At 59.2% G+C, this 16,763-nt stretch overlaps 1 protein-coding gene across 1 annotated transcript in view; it reads right to left on the bottom strand.

The window, feature by feature from the left end:
- Positions 1-5,921, bottom strand: part of GRID2IP (Grid2 interacting protein) — a 32,676-nt gene extending 26,755 nt beyond the window's left edge. The window contains exon 1 of the mRNA XM_075165569.1: positions 5,908-5,921. Coding sequence (XP_075021670.1) covers positions 5,908-5,921 — 14 coding nt within the window. The remainder of the gene's footprint in view (positions 1-5,907) is intronic.
- Between the last annotated feature and the right edge of the window lie 10,842 nt (positions 5,922-16,763).

The raw sequence follows: 16,763 nt of genomic DNA, 5'->3' as shown, positions 1-16,763 counted from the left end.
GTCTTAGCAAGGAGAGGGGCTAAGTGACTGGTAAAAATAATCCTATTAAAGCATGCAAAATAGTTTTCTTCTGCAAAACCCTTTGAGAGAATTTGCAGTGCGGCCTCGGGGAGCCCGGGATGGCCCCGTGCTGCAGTGCTGCTGGGGGCTGGATCCCTCGAGCCCCCCGACGCCCTGTGGTTCAGCGGGTGGTGGCCTCCGAACTGTGTGTGTGCTCAGGTCTGGTCCTTAACGAGGGACCCACCAAAGGCAGCACGTGGGGTGGCATTAGACAGTGTTGATGCCTCAGCCTGTACTCTGCTCCAGCGCAATGCTGCTCGTGCAGCACGCACCAGCACCGGCACTGGCACCAGCACCAGCACAGGGCACGTGGTGCCTGGTGCTTAGCAGGAAACCACAGCTACTTCTGCAGCACCCTGCCATCCCAGGGGATAAACCCGGCTTTGCCCATCGGCGTGGCACTGAGGAGCAGCACCCAGCTGGGGTTTCCCTCTCCCAGCAAATCCCACTGGGATGCAGGGAGCACGGATGCGCCCACCCTGTTTGCAGAGGTCAGCCTGGGACCAGGGACAGACCCCCTGTCCCAGCAGCCCTGCAGGCTGCACGCACCCATGGGAGGGCCTGGGAGCCATGCAGCGCTGACCTCGTGCCTTCAGCTTCCTCTTCCTCCTCCTTGCATGCTCCAGGTCAGCCCTGGCTCTGTTCCCTGTTGGAGAGGGGACGGGAAAGGCGTCCCCAGCCCTGGGCACTGCAGCCCTGCACCCGCTGGTGCACTAACCCTCCTCTGCAGCCGTGTCAGCACACGCTCTTCGGGAGGGCTCAGTCTGCTCTAACAGGAAGGTGAATTCAGGGCATTTTCCAGGCCGAGAGAGGCCCCAGAGGGCTGCAACCTGCTTTGCCTTCACTCCCTCTCCGAAGCAGCCCGGCCGGGACAGCGGCACGCTGCTGCGGGTGGGAAACCGCCTGGCAGGAGCCCCTCTGCCAGCGCGCCCGTCCCCGGCCGCCTGGCTCTGCTCTGGGGCTCACTGCAGCAGGGGATGTTTAGCAAATCTTGGTCTTCGTCACACTCACTGTTTTTAAAACCCCCAGGCGAGTCGCTTGCAGCTCAGCTCTGAGTGGACAGTCCCGTTTCTGCAGCCTGCGCTCGCTGAGAGCTGCCTCCCCCACCCGCCCAGCGCCGTGGAGAACCACCTTTCACAAGGGCACATGTCCTGCGACGGGCGCTGAGCTCGCACCAACAGTCCCACCCCGCCCTGGCTGCTGAGACTCGCCGGTGCAGGATGCGTCCCCTCGTGCGGAGCAGCGGCAGCAGCTCCGGCCCCGGCGGGAGGAGGTGAAAGCAGCCCCAAGTTTGCTCAGAGCTCGCACTCTGCCAGGGCCGGGAGCGAGGGGTCCCCGGTCCTCGCTCCATCACAGCCTCTGCACCATGCAGCACCCCCAAACCCCCATCCTCACCGCCCATCCCTTTGGTGGACTATAGTCATGGAGACAAAGCAGACCCAGATGTGCCCCTCCCGCCCCTCCCCAGCCCCCCACTCCCAATTCTTCATCTGAGCTTTGCTCAGCTCCCCCCGACCCTCCTGCCACGGCTGCGGTGGGCGCGGGTTGGCGGCAGGGCCACACCGGCACCGGGAGGCAGGGTCCCCGCAGCTCGGAGGGGCAGGAGAGACGTCGCGGGGACGTCTGCCGGGGCGCGAGGCTTTCCCAACACATCCAAGGCCATGCACGCCGCGCGGAGGAGCAGAGCAGAGAGACGTACCGAAAATGCCGAGAGAAACTCCGGTCCTTTCCCATTTGTCAGGGCGCGGTGGGAACAAAAGCGAGATGCTTCAGATCCTCATGCAGCTGAGTCTCAGCCTCGGCTCACGCCCACGACGCGGCCGGATCCAACAACCAAACCGCGCGCCAGCCGGTGCCCCCCTGCCACTTGGCACCCCCGCGGTGCGCGGGGACGCGGCCAGATGGGCCGGCTCGCCGGCAAACTTTACCTGGGCTGAGTCCCTGCCTCCCTTCGCCTCCCCACCGCGCTCTCAGTCCCGGGCGGAGGTTTACCATCTACCCAGTGCCTCCTTTTTTATCAATTTGGCTGTAGCGCCTGCTCTGCCCTCCCTGCTCCGGCTCTGCCCCGGCTCGCGGTGACGAAGCCTCTCGCTTTCCCTAAAAACTGCAGTCGCTGTAATTTCCAGCTGGAACAATCTCGTAACAGAAAGGAGGGCACGGCTCCGCGCCGAACTCCGGGGGGATGCCTCCCTGGTGCTAATTAGTTGACTTCTAAAGTGCTTCTGTTTAAATTACATGCCGCTGTAATGGGTGAGAAACCTTAAAGGCAAATGGCATCGGCGGCGGGTGCGCGGCTGCTGGGCGCAGAGGCGGAGCCACCCAGGCTGGACCAGGACCAGGACCAGGATCAGGATGAGGACCAGGACCAGGACCAGGACCAGGATCAGGACCAGGACCAGGATCAGGAACACAGTCATGGGCCTAAACCTCCCCCCAATCCGCAGAGCATCCTTTACCCCCAGGGTAACACAGCAGCGCTTTGCATTAGGGATAGAAGATTAAAAAAAAACATCTTTAATTTAAATAACGCCATCTTTAACCACAGCACTGGCGTTTGATGGAGAGGATGTGAAGCTTTCCAAAGCTGCCAACATCAGATACAATCTCCGGGTAGCAAAGGAAGGAAAAATGAAAAATGTATGGTTTAGCCCCAAAACAACTAGCAAAGACTTGACCTTGAGTCTGTCAGTTGTGCACAAAAACACATCCCAGGGTGGATTAAAACACTGAGCTACACTTGGATTATGTCTGAATTGTGCTGTGCAAATAGCTACCAGTCTGGAAAAGCACTTCTGCCCCGACAGCGTGCTGCAATGCTAAAATTCACAGGCTTTCGGGAGAGAAGACTCCTGTACTGCTTTACCCATGTAACAGGACTTCTGCTTATGAACCTGCACGTTTTTCTCAAACCTAATCTCCCTGTTACCTGGGCGTGCATGGGTAGGGGTGTCAGCAGCGCTGCGCTGGCCTCCAGCCCCGGCAGCACCGACAGCCACGGTGGGTTGCGGCGTCTCCGAACCCCCGGCACGAGCAGGATTCGCTCCAGCCTGGCAGCGAGCGCGGACCTGTGATTTTCACAGGGGCTGTTATCCCCGGTAATGGGAGACTCAGTAATCAGTCATCCGGCTGCAAATGTTTTGCAGATGTGACTGTTGTTATCATTAAATAGGAATGAAGATGCTTTTCCACCTCGCAGCGCAGACGCGGTGGGATGCAATGGCCATGCACCGGGGCTGGGAGCCCCGTGCAGCCCTTCCCTGGCCACCCCACTCGTCCCCGGGGACAGCCCAAAACCCCCAGCCCCGCACGGCAGCTTTTAGGGAGGGTCACCCTCTCATGACACAGCCCTGCACTGGCTCCAGTAACAATTGATGCGTTATCTGCTGGTAAGAGCCTCCCCGGAGCAGCGCCGCAGCCCGAGCACGGCTGGGGGTCACCTTCCCCATCAGCCGCCGAGCGCCGGGGCCCCGGGATGCTCTCGCCTCGCCCGAAACCGGTGTCAGCTGCCAGGGACATGGAGACCTTCAAAGAAACCTCCAGAAAGGCTTTCTCTGCAGCTTCCATCCTGCCCAGCATCGCCCGGCGGGTATCGGGAATGGTGGCCAGGTTGGTGGGTGCAAACGGCTGCTCGACGCAGCCCCAGCCTCACAGACGGGCCCCCAGACCCGCTGTGGCACCCGTGGGACCCTGCCAGCCGCTGCACCAGGGGGACGCGGGGCCACCAGCAGCTCCCGCGCACCCCGTGCCCCCCGCCAGCACCCCCTACCACCGCAGGGCACAGGGAGTTCTGTCACCCCCCGCTTTTCGGAGCCACAGAGAGCCGAGGCGCTGCCCCCAACCTGCTTTCTGCTGGGAACACCAGGACAAATGCAGCTTTCCATGTTTTCTTTAAGATACTGGAAAACACTTGGACCAAGTAACCACTTCCCAAAATAAAAATTACAAATCAGTGCTGTGCAAGCGGGCCAGGCTAATATAATCTGCATTAGAGCCGTAGTTCGATTTGTCAACAGAAATTAATCTCCTAACAGGAGATTTTGCATGGAGGCATTTTGGCCATGACCTATTTGAACTCAGCCGGTAGAAAAGGAACTCCGCTCCCAGTTGTTTTCACCGCTGGCACATTTTTTTCCTGCTGCCCTAATTCCCATTTTTGGGCAGTTGACCATATGTCCGACTATCAGATTAGGGATTTTTTAAAACGGAAGCAAACAAGAGCTGCTTCTCCTCCGTTATCGTCCTGCCGTCCCTGTGGTTTCACGCGGGTCTGCCCAGACCGCGGGCAGGAGGACAGCGTCCGCGTGCAGTTTGAAGTGCTGCATCAGGCAGCAGCCAGAGCGACGCGGGTTCAGGGGGGTGACCCAGGCTGCAAGCTGCATCGGCACCCGAGAGAGCCAGAGAGCTCCCCCCAACCTTGGAGGAGCGGGTACGTGGAGGGGGGACAAGCGGGGAAGCAGCACAATCCATAACATATAAATCCTGATGGCTAGAATGAAATCTCTTATCCAGAGACAGTCACAGATGGCTGGAGTATTTTAATACGGGAACATGCCAAGCAATTTTATTGCCATGAAAAACAAGCTGAGACAAATAGATTGTGTTTGGAGCATTATTAAAATGAACCCGGTAGAATTTCTCCCGTAATAAGGGAACCCCCGACGGGCAGCAATTTTATCTTTGCCAGGGATCAAAAGTGACTGCAATCAAAGCGGCGCTCGCCACCGCGGGCCAGCAGCTTCGGCTGCACGCCTTGGTTTTCCCCCAGGAGCAGAGGCTGGTCGGGAAGCAAACGGACCGTAACCAGAGCAGCGAAGTAACAAACTGCCCCTAACTATTCTCCCTGCAGCAGAGTGAAGCACAACATGACTTAGAGGAGATCCATGACAACATATAGCAGGCTGAACGGCCCGAGAGTTATCGTCTAATGAATTAATAGGGCTGGAAGTGCTCCAGAGCACACACGCATCCTGCTATTTAAATCCAGGTTAATGGGACGATGTCCGCGTAAGCATCAACACCGGTGTTTTAGGGACCAGCTTTTGTAACGCTGCAGGTCGGTGGGGAGGAGGGGATCTGCATTTCCATCACTCCCCAATTCTACTGCAAACAGATGTTTCAAAGCTAAACGCCGCTGCCGGGAGCTGGTGCAATGCTGGCACGGGCACCTCCGGTGCTGCCGCCAGCGCAGGGGACACACACCGTGCAAAGAGAGACAGCAACCGGTACGCGGTGGTGTGCAAGTGCTAAACCCCTGTGCAAGGCAGGTGAGGATCCCACCTGTATCGCTGGGCTCGGAGGGCGACTTTGGCCCTCAGAGTCCAGGGAAAAGCCGGGGGCCGCTGCGACGGCACTGCAGAGCACCTGGGTGCAGAGCCGGCGCCGTTCCTCTGCTGGAATCGCAGCTCTGCCCTGGTTTGAAAACAGCTCAGAAATAAGAGCAGTGCCAAGAGGCGCACGCCCCTGGGACCCCGACCTGCCCAAAATAACCCGCTCCCCTCCCCACGCCGGTGCGAGACGTGCACAGCCCCTGCAGACGTGCTTGGCACGGCCACGGGGAGCACAGGAGACAAACCCCGCGGCTCCCCTGGGACTAGACCTGGGCTTTGGCATTTGCAGGTGATGGAGTAACACAAAATAAGAGGTTTCCCTCTCCCCGGCAGAGCTGCGACACTCGCGGAGTCCCTGACGAGAGCAGCTCCAATGCAATACGGATGCTAAGAGTAAATTAACTTTTAGCACATCTTGTTTTTGCAGAGCCGGGGGTTGCTAGATTCAAGAATTAAGCTGCATTAAACCCATTCCCCTCCCAGCCCCCTCGGCTCCCAGGAAAGATCCGTTCTTACTCACCCGAGACAGCTCATCTTTCCCCTCGCTGCCGTATTTCATCATTCTTGAGCAGAACTACAATTGTGCACTTTACTACACACACCAGCCATATGGGCAGGGGATGGAGCGGGGAGGAACCGGCGCAGCACGTGCGTTATCCCTGCTATCCACAACCAAAAGGATGAAGAAAATGTCAGCAAATTAAAATCTGCAGGAGCTTAAATCTGGGCAAATGGGATGAAATCCATTTGAGCTGAAAAGAAAAAAAAACCACCAACACCGGAAAAAGCCCAGCCTGAGGACAGGCGGGAGGAGGAGAGGTGTCTGCAGCCCCGGCTCGATCTGTGTGCTGAGTCGGGGGGTCTTGGGTTACGCTGCACCGCAGCACCTTGCTGGGAGCACATTAAACCCCGCGGGGGAGCCCGGGGAGGGGACAGGCAGGGGAGGGAGGACAGCCGGCAGCAGCAACCGCCCAAAAATAAATACAGCTGAGAGAAGATCCAATCAGGCCAGCGCGAGGGTCAGCGGCAGACGGAGACGTACCGGTCGCCTGGCTCTCCATGGCGGGGGCCATGTGGTCACCCACGGTAGGCCACCCCCACGCACCCCACGGCAGGGCTCGGCCAGGGGCTTGGGGTTGCTGGTGAAGCGAGTGTTGGGGATCCTTGCTGGCATCACCCCCAGCATTGCCTCCCCAGTCCCTGGCCGATGGGCACCACCATCACCAGAGGGAAGGGGATCGTCCCAGCCCCTCCGAGGGCTCCTCTCAGCAGCTCTCCAGGCCCTGCAGGATGGGAGGCACGGGCGAGCTCGTGGTGTGCGGGTGTGCGGGACTGTCCCCCGCATCTGGGGTGGAAACAGCCCCCGGGGACAGGGGAGCCGGGCACAGCCTCGCAGGGACACCCGGAGGGTACCCACGTGGTCCCGAGCCCGACCTCGCACAGCTCCGTGGGCCCGCAGGGTGGTCCCGCAGGAGAGCCCCAGGATGCTCGCGGGGTCAGCTCAGACGGGCTCCGCTCGCCCGAATTGCACCAACACACACCGCTGCCCGGGGGCGGCTGCCCTGCGCCCCAGGGACGGTGCGACAGCCACACCAGCACCCCATCCCCAGAGCCAGCGCCAGAGCCGGGACCCCCTCCTTGCACGAATCCCCCGCACAGCTCTTCCCCAGTCCCGGGTGCCGGTTGGGGCACAGACCCCAGACCCCTCCTCAGCCAGCAACGGACCGAAGCAGCTTGAGCCGTGCAGAAATCACCCACATGAATTCACAGCACCCCCTAAGTCCAGAGCACCCGGGAGCCGCTCGCCACCTTTCAGTGAGTTATTAAAAGCATTAAAAGCTCTTGCTCGGCAGCAAACCCGTCGGATGGGAGACCCCGGGATAAGCAGCTCATGTCATGCACGGCAGCACACATGGAGCTGCCCCCGCCTCTCCGGCACCCCCTGCAGCTGGGAAACCTGGTCTCCAAAGCACCTTTTTTCTGTTTTCTTGACTTCATTTCATTACGATTAGACAGTAAATCTTTTCCCTAAGCTAAATATTTCATTTCGTTAAACCGAGATTAGCTGCCTGATTTACAGCGCCTCTTGCCCCAGCCCTGGCGTTAACCTTTCGTGCGGGGGCACGGGGCGGCCGCAGGTTTGGCTCCATTATCGGGGGGCTGTAACGTGGCGCTGCCCCATGGCATCGCGGGGCTGGGCGCACACCGTGCAGGGGGGGACAGTGGCACCGGGTCCGGCCACGCTGTCCTCCGCTAGGATGGGGACACCCGGGGGGGAACCTGCTGTGGCCCCCGCAGAGGGGCTTATGTCCGGAGGAAAATTTAGACACTTATTCAAATCCCCTCTGGGGGGAAAAAAATCCTCTATAATGCCCCAGGGATGAAGACAAAGGGGGTCCCCGAGGCATTCAAGGCATTTCTGTGGATCTTTTTGGGGAAAAAATTTTTCCTGAATTGTGGGTGGTGGGTTTTTTTGATTGGGACTAGTTTGGGGTGATGGCTTGGGCAGGGCTCGGTGCCGTCCGCCCCTGACCCCAGACCCAGCCGTTTGCCTGTCGGGTCCCCCGGGACGTTCAGGGGGGACGGGACCGCTGCCGCGGGGGCAGGACAGCCTGGACGCCAGCCCCCAGACAAGGCAGCAGGGAGGTGACGGTCCCCTCCGCACCCCAGCTCTGCAGGAGTCTGTGCCCACCCCTGCTCAGGTATGGGGGGCCCCGGGTGGCCCACGCGCAGCCGCAGCAGAGCGGGGGGACGCTGCGTGGCAAGGGCCACCGACCCGCTCTCCCCATCCTCCCCCCCGCGGGATCGCGGCAGCAGGGCGGAGACCCCGGCACGGGGACGTTGTTATGGTAACTGCAATATCTTGCAATTCCACTGATTAAAGCAGGAATTGGAAAGCCGGGCCCGGAGCGGGGCCAGATGGAGACCTGATTCCCTAATGGCCACCGTCTCAGCCTGGCCGTAATCCCCACCATGTGTCCATGCATCGGCACCGGCCCGCAGTGCCGGCCCGCGCCGCAAGAAGAGCAGTGGACCGGCTGCACCGGCTGCACACTCGCGGCACGGTGGCTCTGCTGGGGGCTCAAGAGGTGCCGGGGACCCGAGCCCACGCGGAGCATTGCCAGAGCATCCCGGGATGAGCGAGCCCAGCCCCGGCCACTCCAGGGTGCTGTGGGCAGTGCTGGCCTGGAGGCAACCCATGGCCCCGACAGAGACCCCCCCAGCCGCCCCTGCTGCCGGAGCTGCTGGCAGCCCTGGCCGACCCCTTGCCTGCCGCCAGCTCTCGCCTTGCAGAGCTCGGTTTATTTTCTGGCCAGACTCTTGGAGAATCGCCAGCCATTCTGCAGCTAATCCCATCTCCCCTCGAAATGATGGCCAGAAACAGGAGCCACATCCTGCACTGCAAGCGGAGGCGGTGGCTCCGTGGGGCCGGTGACTGCCGCTCCCTGCAGGGACGGGGATGGCGGCCGTTGGTGCGGCGGTGGCCGACGGGCGGGTGCAGGTCCCCCCGTCCCACCCCGGGCGGGACAGCCACGCAGGCTGGCGGGCACAGGGATGCCGGGCTGAGACCCCACCAAGCTCAGCTCAGCTCCCCTTGGAAAGGGGGTTGGCATCTTCCCCACGGGACCCTCCTGACCCATGCCTGCACCGCTCAGCCCTTCATGCTCGTCACCGACGGGCAGACGGATGCCCGTGGTTAATGACCAGTGCGGCCGCGTGGAGGTTGGTGGTACCCTGTACCTGATGTTGTCAATCAGGTGCTGGTGGGACTCCTGGGTGAGGACCATGCAGAGGGCGTAGGCCAAGTACTCCACCTTCCGCTCTGCCGCGTACTGCTTCAGGACGGTGAACACCTTCTCCTTGACCTCTGGCTGGTCACCGAGGATGTCATCCACCTGCAGCACGGGAGCCGGGAGAGAAGAGGGAAGGGGCGTTGAGCAGCAGAGCAGGCAACTGCGTGTACGGAGGCACTGACAGTGCAGAAAACGTGTCCGTCTCGGTGCAGCACCTGGTCAGCCACGAGGAGGGAACCCACGCGGGGAGGAAAGCAAAACTTCAGTCATCGGCCCATCACGCCGCACTGCTGGGGCCTCGCACGGGTCCCTGGCATCGCTGTTCTACGTGTTGTAAACATTGCAGCGGCACAGCGGCGTGACCCCAAACCCCGAAACTCTGCTCGGGCTGGGACCTGGCAGACCAGGCTGGAGTCTACCTGGCAGAGGACACCGTGACGGGCTTGTGGAGGTATTTAAGCCTCTAATCACGCCCTGATCCTGCGGCGCCGTCCTGCCATTTACTCTGGGAGGCTGCAGGGAAGCGGGGACAAGGAGCGCGAACTTGAGCACCGGCCCTAAAAACGGCATCAGCAGCTCCCAGCAGCTGTCCTGTCCTCTCCACCTGTGACAGCCATGACGGGCAGAGTAATTAGCTAATTACCATCCAGCCAATTACCCTGCATGGCACCCTCCTTCCGAGCCTCTTCCCAGGCCAGGGGTCTGTCCCTTGCCCTGGGGCTGTGCTGGGCAGTGGGTGCTGGTGCCTGCAGCAAATACGTGGGGTGCAGAAAACTCCTTATGACCACCCTGCTGTCCCTGCAGGTGTTGGGTTTTCCTTCCAGGTGATGTTTTTGTGCTGACAGCAGCTTTAACTGCTTCCCTCCAGCTCTGTGAGTGCAGGGGGAAGCAGCAGCGAGGGGAGGGGAGCTGCACAGGGGGTGCGTGCAGGGCTGTGCCCGTGCACCCCTGCGGCAGCACTGCGAGGGAGCCGGGGGCATCGCCCGGCCAAGCCCCCTGCGCCGGCTGGGAGAGGCCCCTGCCCAGGGAAGGGGCAGAGCCGTTTCCTCCAGGTGCTGGTCCCACTTGGCAGCTCCCTGGGGAGGGCCATCGCAGCCGCTGCGACCCCCAGCACAACCCTCCAGGTTTGCGCAGCCGCCACGCGAGCGCTGCTGGGGCTCCCGGCAGCCGCAGTGCTTCAAGGTTACCGAATCTGGGGCAGCCAAGGCAGCTGCGTCCCCCAGGCAGACTCGCATGCTTTTCAGTCCCTAGGTCCAGCAGAGAAACGACAAAGACCGTGGTGTTCCTGGTGGGCTGAATCCCAGGATGCTGCTGTTAAATTTTTGCCTGGGCTGAGACAGAAGGTGGGGTGGGGATGGGGGTGCTGCCACCCTCGTGTCAGTGCAGTCCCCAGCACGTCCCTGAGTGTGTAGGGAACAAGAGGAGATGTTGACCTGGAACTGAGACCCTGAGCACCTCCAGTGCTTTAGGTGATGCCCCCGGGCTGCCGGGACGCTCGGCTGGCACAGCCCGGCTCCAGCCCTGGCCCCGCTGCCACCAGTGCTGCCACCAGTCTGTCTGCCAGGCGAGCACGATGCAAACAGGGGCTCTGCCAAACGAATGAGGGTGGGAAAAGCCTCCGTACCTCAGGCTTGCAGGTGACCTGCAGGCAGTGCAGGCACGAAATGCAAGCCACCGGCACCCTCCGACCTTCCAGCCTTGTGGCGGGTGGGCAGGAGCACCCGGGTGCTCATGGCACCGGCACCAGCAGCACCTACCAGAGCCAAGCTCCCAGGTAACCGAGGGGGTAAAGCACCCTGCTGGGGTTTATTATTTTCTGCATCATGTGAAAAAACGAAGCCACTTAAAACATCTGCGCTATTAACTCCCTCTAGAGAGGTGTTTGCCAGCCAAGCTGCGCTGCAGCGCCCGGGAGCCAGCGGCATGCGTGCTCCGCAAACCTGCTGCTGCCCAGGCTGGCCGGGGCCGTCACGGGCGGCTTTGCTGGGCAAGGAAGGGAGGAGGCAGAGGTGCTGCTGCGGGCGCTCGCAGCATCGCGACCAGCTTGCTCGCTCCAAAAGTGCTCTCCTGTGATCACCCAGGAAACGTTTACATGGTTTAATGTGACTTCACGAGATGGAGGCAGCGTGGAACAACGTCTCATCCTTTTGTTAATCTCCTGTAATCAGCAGGTATCTGTTTCTCATGCGATGCTCTGCCTTATGAATCCAAACCTCAGTGCTTATTTGTGAATCTTTAATGTAGAAGCTGACTGAGGGGATTCGGCTGATACCCACGAATCTCTTTATGAATGTCTTGTTCCTTTATTAGCTCAGGATCAAAAAAAACACAAGCCCGGTTATTTTCATCACAGTATTTTAAAAGGCTACTTTGAAATGGAAATTAGACAGATTAAAAAAACAACCATGATCATATTTATAATTAGCAATGTGTTTGGTAAACTACCCACTAGGCAGCCTTCAGGAACAGAGTGAAGATGTAATCACATCGGTGTTTTCCCTTTGCAACAAAATAAGAGCTAAAATGTCTGCGGGATGACACGCTCAAACTTTGAAGGGACGTCCAGACGCGCAGGAGGGAGGGATCTGCCCCATGGGTTTTCATAAGCTCTCGTAGCGCAAGGGAATAAGTACTTGGGATCAGCCCCCAGAAGATCTCCAAGCTCTTTGCAGCATCCTTCTATTCTCCCGGTGATTATTGAAACACAGGTAATTAGCAGACCCTTCTCTCGGGCACCGAAGCCCGCAGTCTGCCCCCCAGCCCTGTGACCAAGCCAGGAGCATCCCCCCGGGCGAGAGCTGCAAAGGCTGAATGCGGGAATCTCCAAACCCCTCGGTGCAGGGGGTGCCCCCAGCCCCAGACCTTCGCCCCACGCCCCGGCCTTACCTTTTTGCTGAATTCCTGTGCTTTCTGCTTCCTCTCCTGGCGCACGGCGTCGGCGCTGGGAACGGGGTCGCGCGTGCCAGCCCCGCGCTGCGGCCGCAGCAGCCCCAGCCGCAGGGACCGTCCGTGGCAGGACCCCACCAGGGCGGCCGCCGCCTCCTGCACCATCACCGGCATCCCGTTGACTTCCAGCACGTAATCCCCTGGCTCGATCCCGCAGGCAGCAGCGGGCGAGACCGGGCTGACGCTGGCCACTCGCGGGGGGCTGCCGCTCGCCAGCTCGAAGCCGAAGCATCCCCGGGGACCGGGAGGGATGTCGGCGTGCTGCAGGCGGGAGACCACCCCGATGCTGGGGGGCACGTTGCTGCAGCGCCTGGCCAGCCCGAGCAGCGCCTCGCAGCCCAGGGAGGAGACGGGCTGCCCCTCGATCTCCAGCACCTCGTCGCCCGGCCGCAGCCCCGCCGCCGCCGCGCTGCTGCCCTCCTGCACCCAGAGGATGTAGCACGGACCGGTCCCGCTTATCTTGAACCCGAAGGCCTCGGGCCAGCCCTGGTTGGTTGCTGGCATGGCTGCAACTGGAAAAGAAGCGGGGGAAAAAAGGAGTTGTGGTGCGTTTTCCATCCTTAATGTTAGCTCCTGTAGGTGCCACGTGGATTCCATCAGGTGTGGGGGCTCTAGTCTGTGCTGCACCCCCCCACTGTGGGGAAGAAATGCCCCAAGAGGGACAGTTTTCCTCTGTATTTGCCTAAAAATGGCTTTTATTATTCTGTCATCACGCTGCTGGCAGTGCCACTGCCATTAGCAGTGAGGAAGCAGAGTTGGCTGGAAAGGTCGGGGCTGTACCTGGCACCCGGAGCGTGGCCTGGCGCAGCCCTTGTCTTGCCCCCCTCTCCCAGGGAAGTGCGTTTAGGCACCTGCTTGTATTTATTTGTCTTGCAAAATGATTATTTCATTTCCCTGGCATGTCATGTTAATGAACGGATTATCCAAGGACTTAAGACAGCCTTATTTTAACTAACTCTTCTGAATACTCAATATTTCAGCAGTTCGCAACTGCAAAATTACTACAGATTCATTAGAATTTACCAGATCCTCTCAGCTCTCCTGGGAGTGTTTCTTTGTGCCCTCCCTGTCCCCAGCATTAACCTGATCACAGCATCTTGAAATACAGAGATAAGGATTTTCAAAAGGACTTGTTTGTGGTTCCTTTGAAGGGTTCGGACTGGCTCCACGGCTGCTCAAGGAGAAATCAGGCACATCAGCCCTAAACATCTGCAGAAGTCGCCTTTGCCCAGGGTAAATCAGACCAGCTGATCTACGCGGCTCCCTTGGATGCCCTTTTCACACCGCTGATGTGTAAGTGCCTTCATTGTCCGCTGACACTTGCTAAAGTAATTCGCATGTAGATTTTCTCTTCATTTGATCTTAGCTGCCTGTGAGGATGCTTTTTACTCCCCTGTTTATTCCACCTATGTGGAATAACTATGAAATAACACGTTAAGCATTTACAAAAATGAAACGCAGGCTATTTCACCTGGGCAAATTATCATACAGAGACTACGAGGACTCAGAGTCGCTCAAGAAAACATCCTCACAAACGCACCTTGAGTTTTGTGCTCTTCAGATCAAAAGTCTCACGCAGGCACAGAGGCACAGAGCCCAGCAGCAGCCTAAAGCTGGCTCTTGCATGCTCCCGCACCCAGGGCAGCCCAGAGGGTCCCAGTTCGCTCCCGTCCGTGCTTGTGCCAGCACAGCAAAGGCATCCCTTCACACCTCCACCCCACTGCTCTCGGGGTGGCTTGGCTCTCTAGGCTCTGATCTGAATGACCAAAACTTTTCTTCTGCTCCTTTGAGACCTGGGAAATCTTGGTCAAAATTCAGTAGCACTGAAAACAGTGTTTAACACCCTATTATAGGCCAGGGAGATGAAAGGAACTCTTCTCATGTCCATTTTCAGCACAGATAATAGGGACCAGCTTGCTCTGAGAGCAGAATCGTGGGGATGGGCAGGGAAAACAGCATTACCGCAGAAATCTGTATTAATAACCTGAGCCTGCTTTGCTGTTGCAAACAGCTACTCAAGGCTGTATTACAGAGGGCACTAGAAGTGCTGCCTTCACAAGAAATATTAAAAAGACTAAGCAACATGCTGTCACATTATAAGTGTAATAATCTTGTCCTCCTTGTACGGCAGTGCTGATTAAAATGCTACATAAAGATCAGGGATTATTGTTATTGTTATTATTCAAAGAGGAAACAAAAGCGTTGCCCATGTTAACAGGTACAGATGTCAAGGACCGGAGGGGCCGCGTTGAGGTGAAGGATGGGGCAAGTCTGGCAACAGCGGGATGAAATCCATCGGCGAGCGAACACCGGGGCACCCCTGGGGCTGCGGAGCACAAGCTTTGAAGACTCCAGCAAGAGCCCAGTAAGCACTGGGATGGCCCCAGCACCGCCGCTCTGGGCTGAGCTCCGCGGCAAAGCTCGGCAGAGCAGCAGCCACCGCCTTGCTGCGGGACCCCCTTCCACCTCTACCCCCTAGGGCTCAAGCACTTACAGAAGTCTGCAGCCATCCAAGCGAGCCTGGCGGGCTCTCGCCAGCAGCAGGTTTGTCCCGCTACGGGGTCGACGCTTTCTCAGTTCTCCTCCATCGCCCCTGGAAGCGCGTCCCACCTACCCGCCGGGCTCCCGGGGGCATCTCCCCTGCTCCCGCGTCCTCGCTGCAGCCCCCGGGGCGCTGGGGGCACAGCCCTCGCGCGTAACGCCCGCCCAGGGGTGGGCGAAACGGCTGCTGCCCAGGGGTGGGCGAAACGGCTGCTGTGCCGGGGCGCTGGGGAGAGCCGGGGCAGCCCCTCGGGCAGGGGGTGGCTGCCCCTTCCCGGGCTTCTTACTCGAGCCCTGCGCCCTTCCAGCCGCTCTGAGTCAGCGCCCCGCACACAGAAAGGTCTTTCTTGCCTTTTCCTTTCCTAATTAACTTTATTTCCATCGCAAAGAGAAGCGCGGACAGACTGATTGCCGTGCTGGTCCTGGCTGTCTGGTGCTGACCTGAGCCCACAGATCTGGGGGGAATTAGGAGCTGGAAGGAGGTAAAACAGATTAGCGCCCGTGGAGGGAAATCCCTTACCCACAGGGCAAATCTGAAGCGACAGCACTTTGCAAAGCAGCAGAAACGCAGCACGTCATCGCCGCTCTCAAACGGCAGCTGGGCGTGCTGAGACCTCGCTGCCCCAGCGCTGGCGATTTGGGTGGGAAACCAGAGATTTTGGGAGTACGTGTCTGCCAAGTAACGCGCAGTTTGCTGCAGGGATTTGGGGGGTCTGGACCGACTTCTGTGGGGCTCACCGGGAGAGCTCTCCCCAGCCAGGCTCCTCTGCGTGGGGGAGCGGGGGCCCTCGCAGCGGGGAGCGGCTGAGAATGTTTCGCAGCAGAGACCCCCGCGCTGGCACCGACTGTTCGTTAAGCTGCTATTTCTGATTTTCTCCTCTGCTTCCTCAGCACTTAGGGATCCCAGGGCTTTAACACGCTAAGAGGTTTTAGGGTATTACACGTCCTGCTGCTGCACCAGCAAGGCGCCGTCTGCATCCCATCACGGACCACGCAGCAATCTGGTCTTCCCTTGGCACGGCGCAGGCTGAGCTGTCGGCAGCGTTGGGCTGGATGGGAAACAACCTCCCCAGGAAACCTGGGGGACTTGACATGGGATTGGGTAGCGCCTTACGAAGGGGAGCTGCAGGGACCTGCCCTGCCCGCCTGAAGGTGAGCAGGGGTGGAGGGTCTTCCTCTCGCTCGTGCCCTTCACGTTCATACATGTCACTGCTGCAAGGGACTTGAGACCCCCTCCTCCTGTCCTCTCCCGCTCTGGTGTCGGTGATGCTCTGCTAGAGACGGGACATGGCTCCTTTCCCACAGGTTCTGCACAAACACAAATCTCCTCCTCAGCAGCTGAGATCCGCGGGCGCGTTGGGGGGAGCGTGCACTGCCCTCCCGTGTTGACACAGAAGTGCACGCGCCTTCCTACAAAAGGTCAGGGCATCTTCGCTATTCACCGCCCGCACAGGCAGACAGAAAACCTGCAATGGATATTCTTTTCTTTTTTTTTTTCAGCAAGTGAAGTGATTGCTTCTTTTCCCACCATTTTTAAGTGACTTGAGTACTTTAAAACACTGACGGTGAATTTTAATCCCTGCAAGAAATAAGTTACGGGATTCCACGCTAATGAAAACATTGTCTCCTTGAAGACCTTCTGCTAGACTTTGCTCAGACAAGACTTTTCACTCATTTTCACAGCCCTTGGATTGAATCAGCTTCATTTCTCTCAGGCTCAACCTACTGTTGAAGTATTTGATGGCTGTTTTGCCCTCGAGCACAGCCCACAAGGCCGCTAAGAGTGGCTGCAGCTCCCCAGCGGTGCCGGTGCTGGTGCCCTGCTCGGCGGCACTCGCTGCAGCCCGGGCCGGTAGTGCGGGCAGCTCCGCGCTCTGCGCCGGGACCGCGGCGCGCAAACCCTGCCTGTCTGCCCGCAGAGAAATAAACTGCCTCGCGCCCAGGCTGCCGCCGGCCCCCCATCCCATTTACGCTGCCAAACTTGCCAGGTTACATCCAATGTCCCAAACAAACCTACAGCTGTACCTGGAGCAGTACAGAAATTTTGCTGCATCAGTAGGAAGGGAAAAACCGGCTTTTTCACAACGTCCTTTAT

Source organism: Calonectris borealis, chromosome 16 (genome assembly GCF_964195595.1).
Source record: "Calonectris borealis chromosome 16, bCalBor7.hap1.2, whole genome shotgun sequence".
Classification (NCBI taxonomy): domain Eukaryota; kingdom Metazoa; phylum Chordata; class Aves; order Procellariiformes; family Procellariidae; genus Calonectris; species Calonectris borealis.
This window is presented reverse-complemented; position numbering and strand designations above follow the sequence as displayed.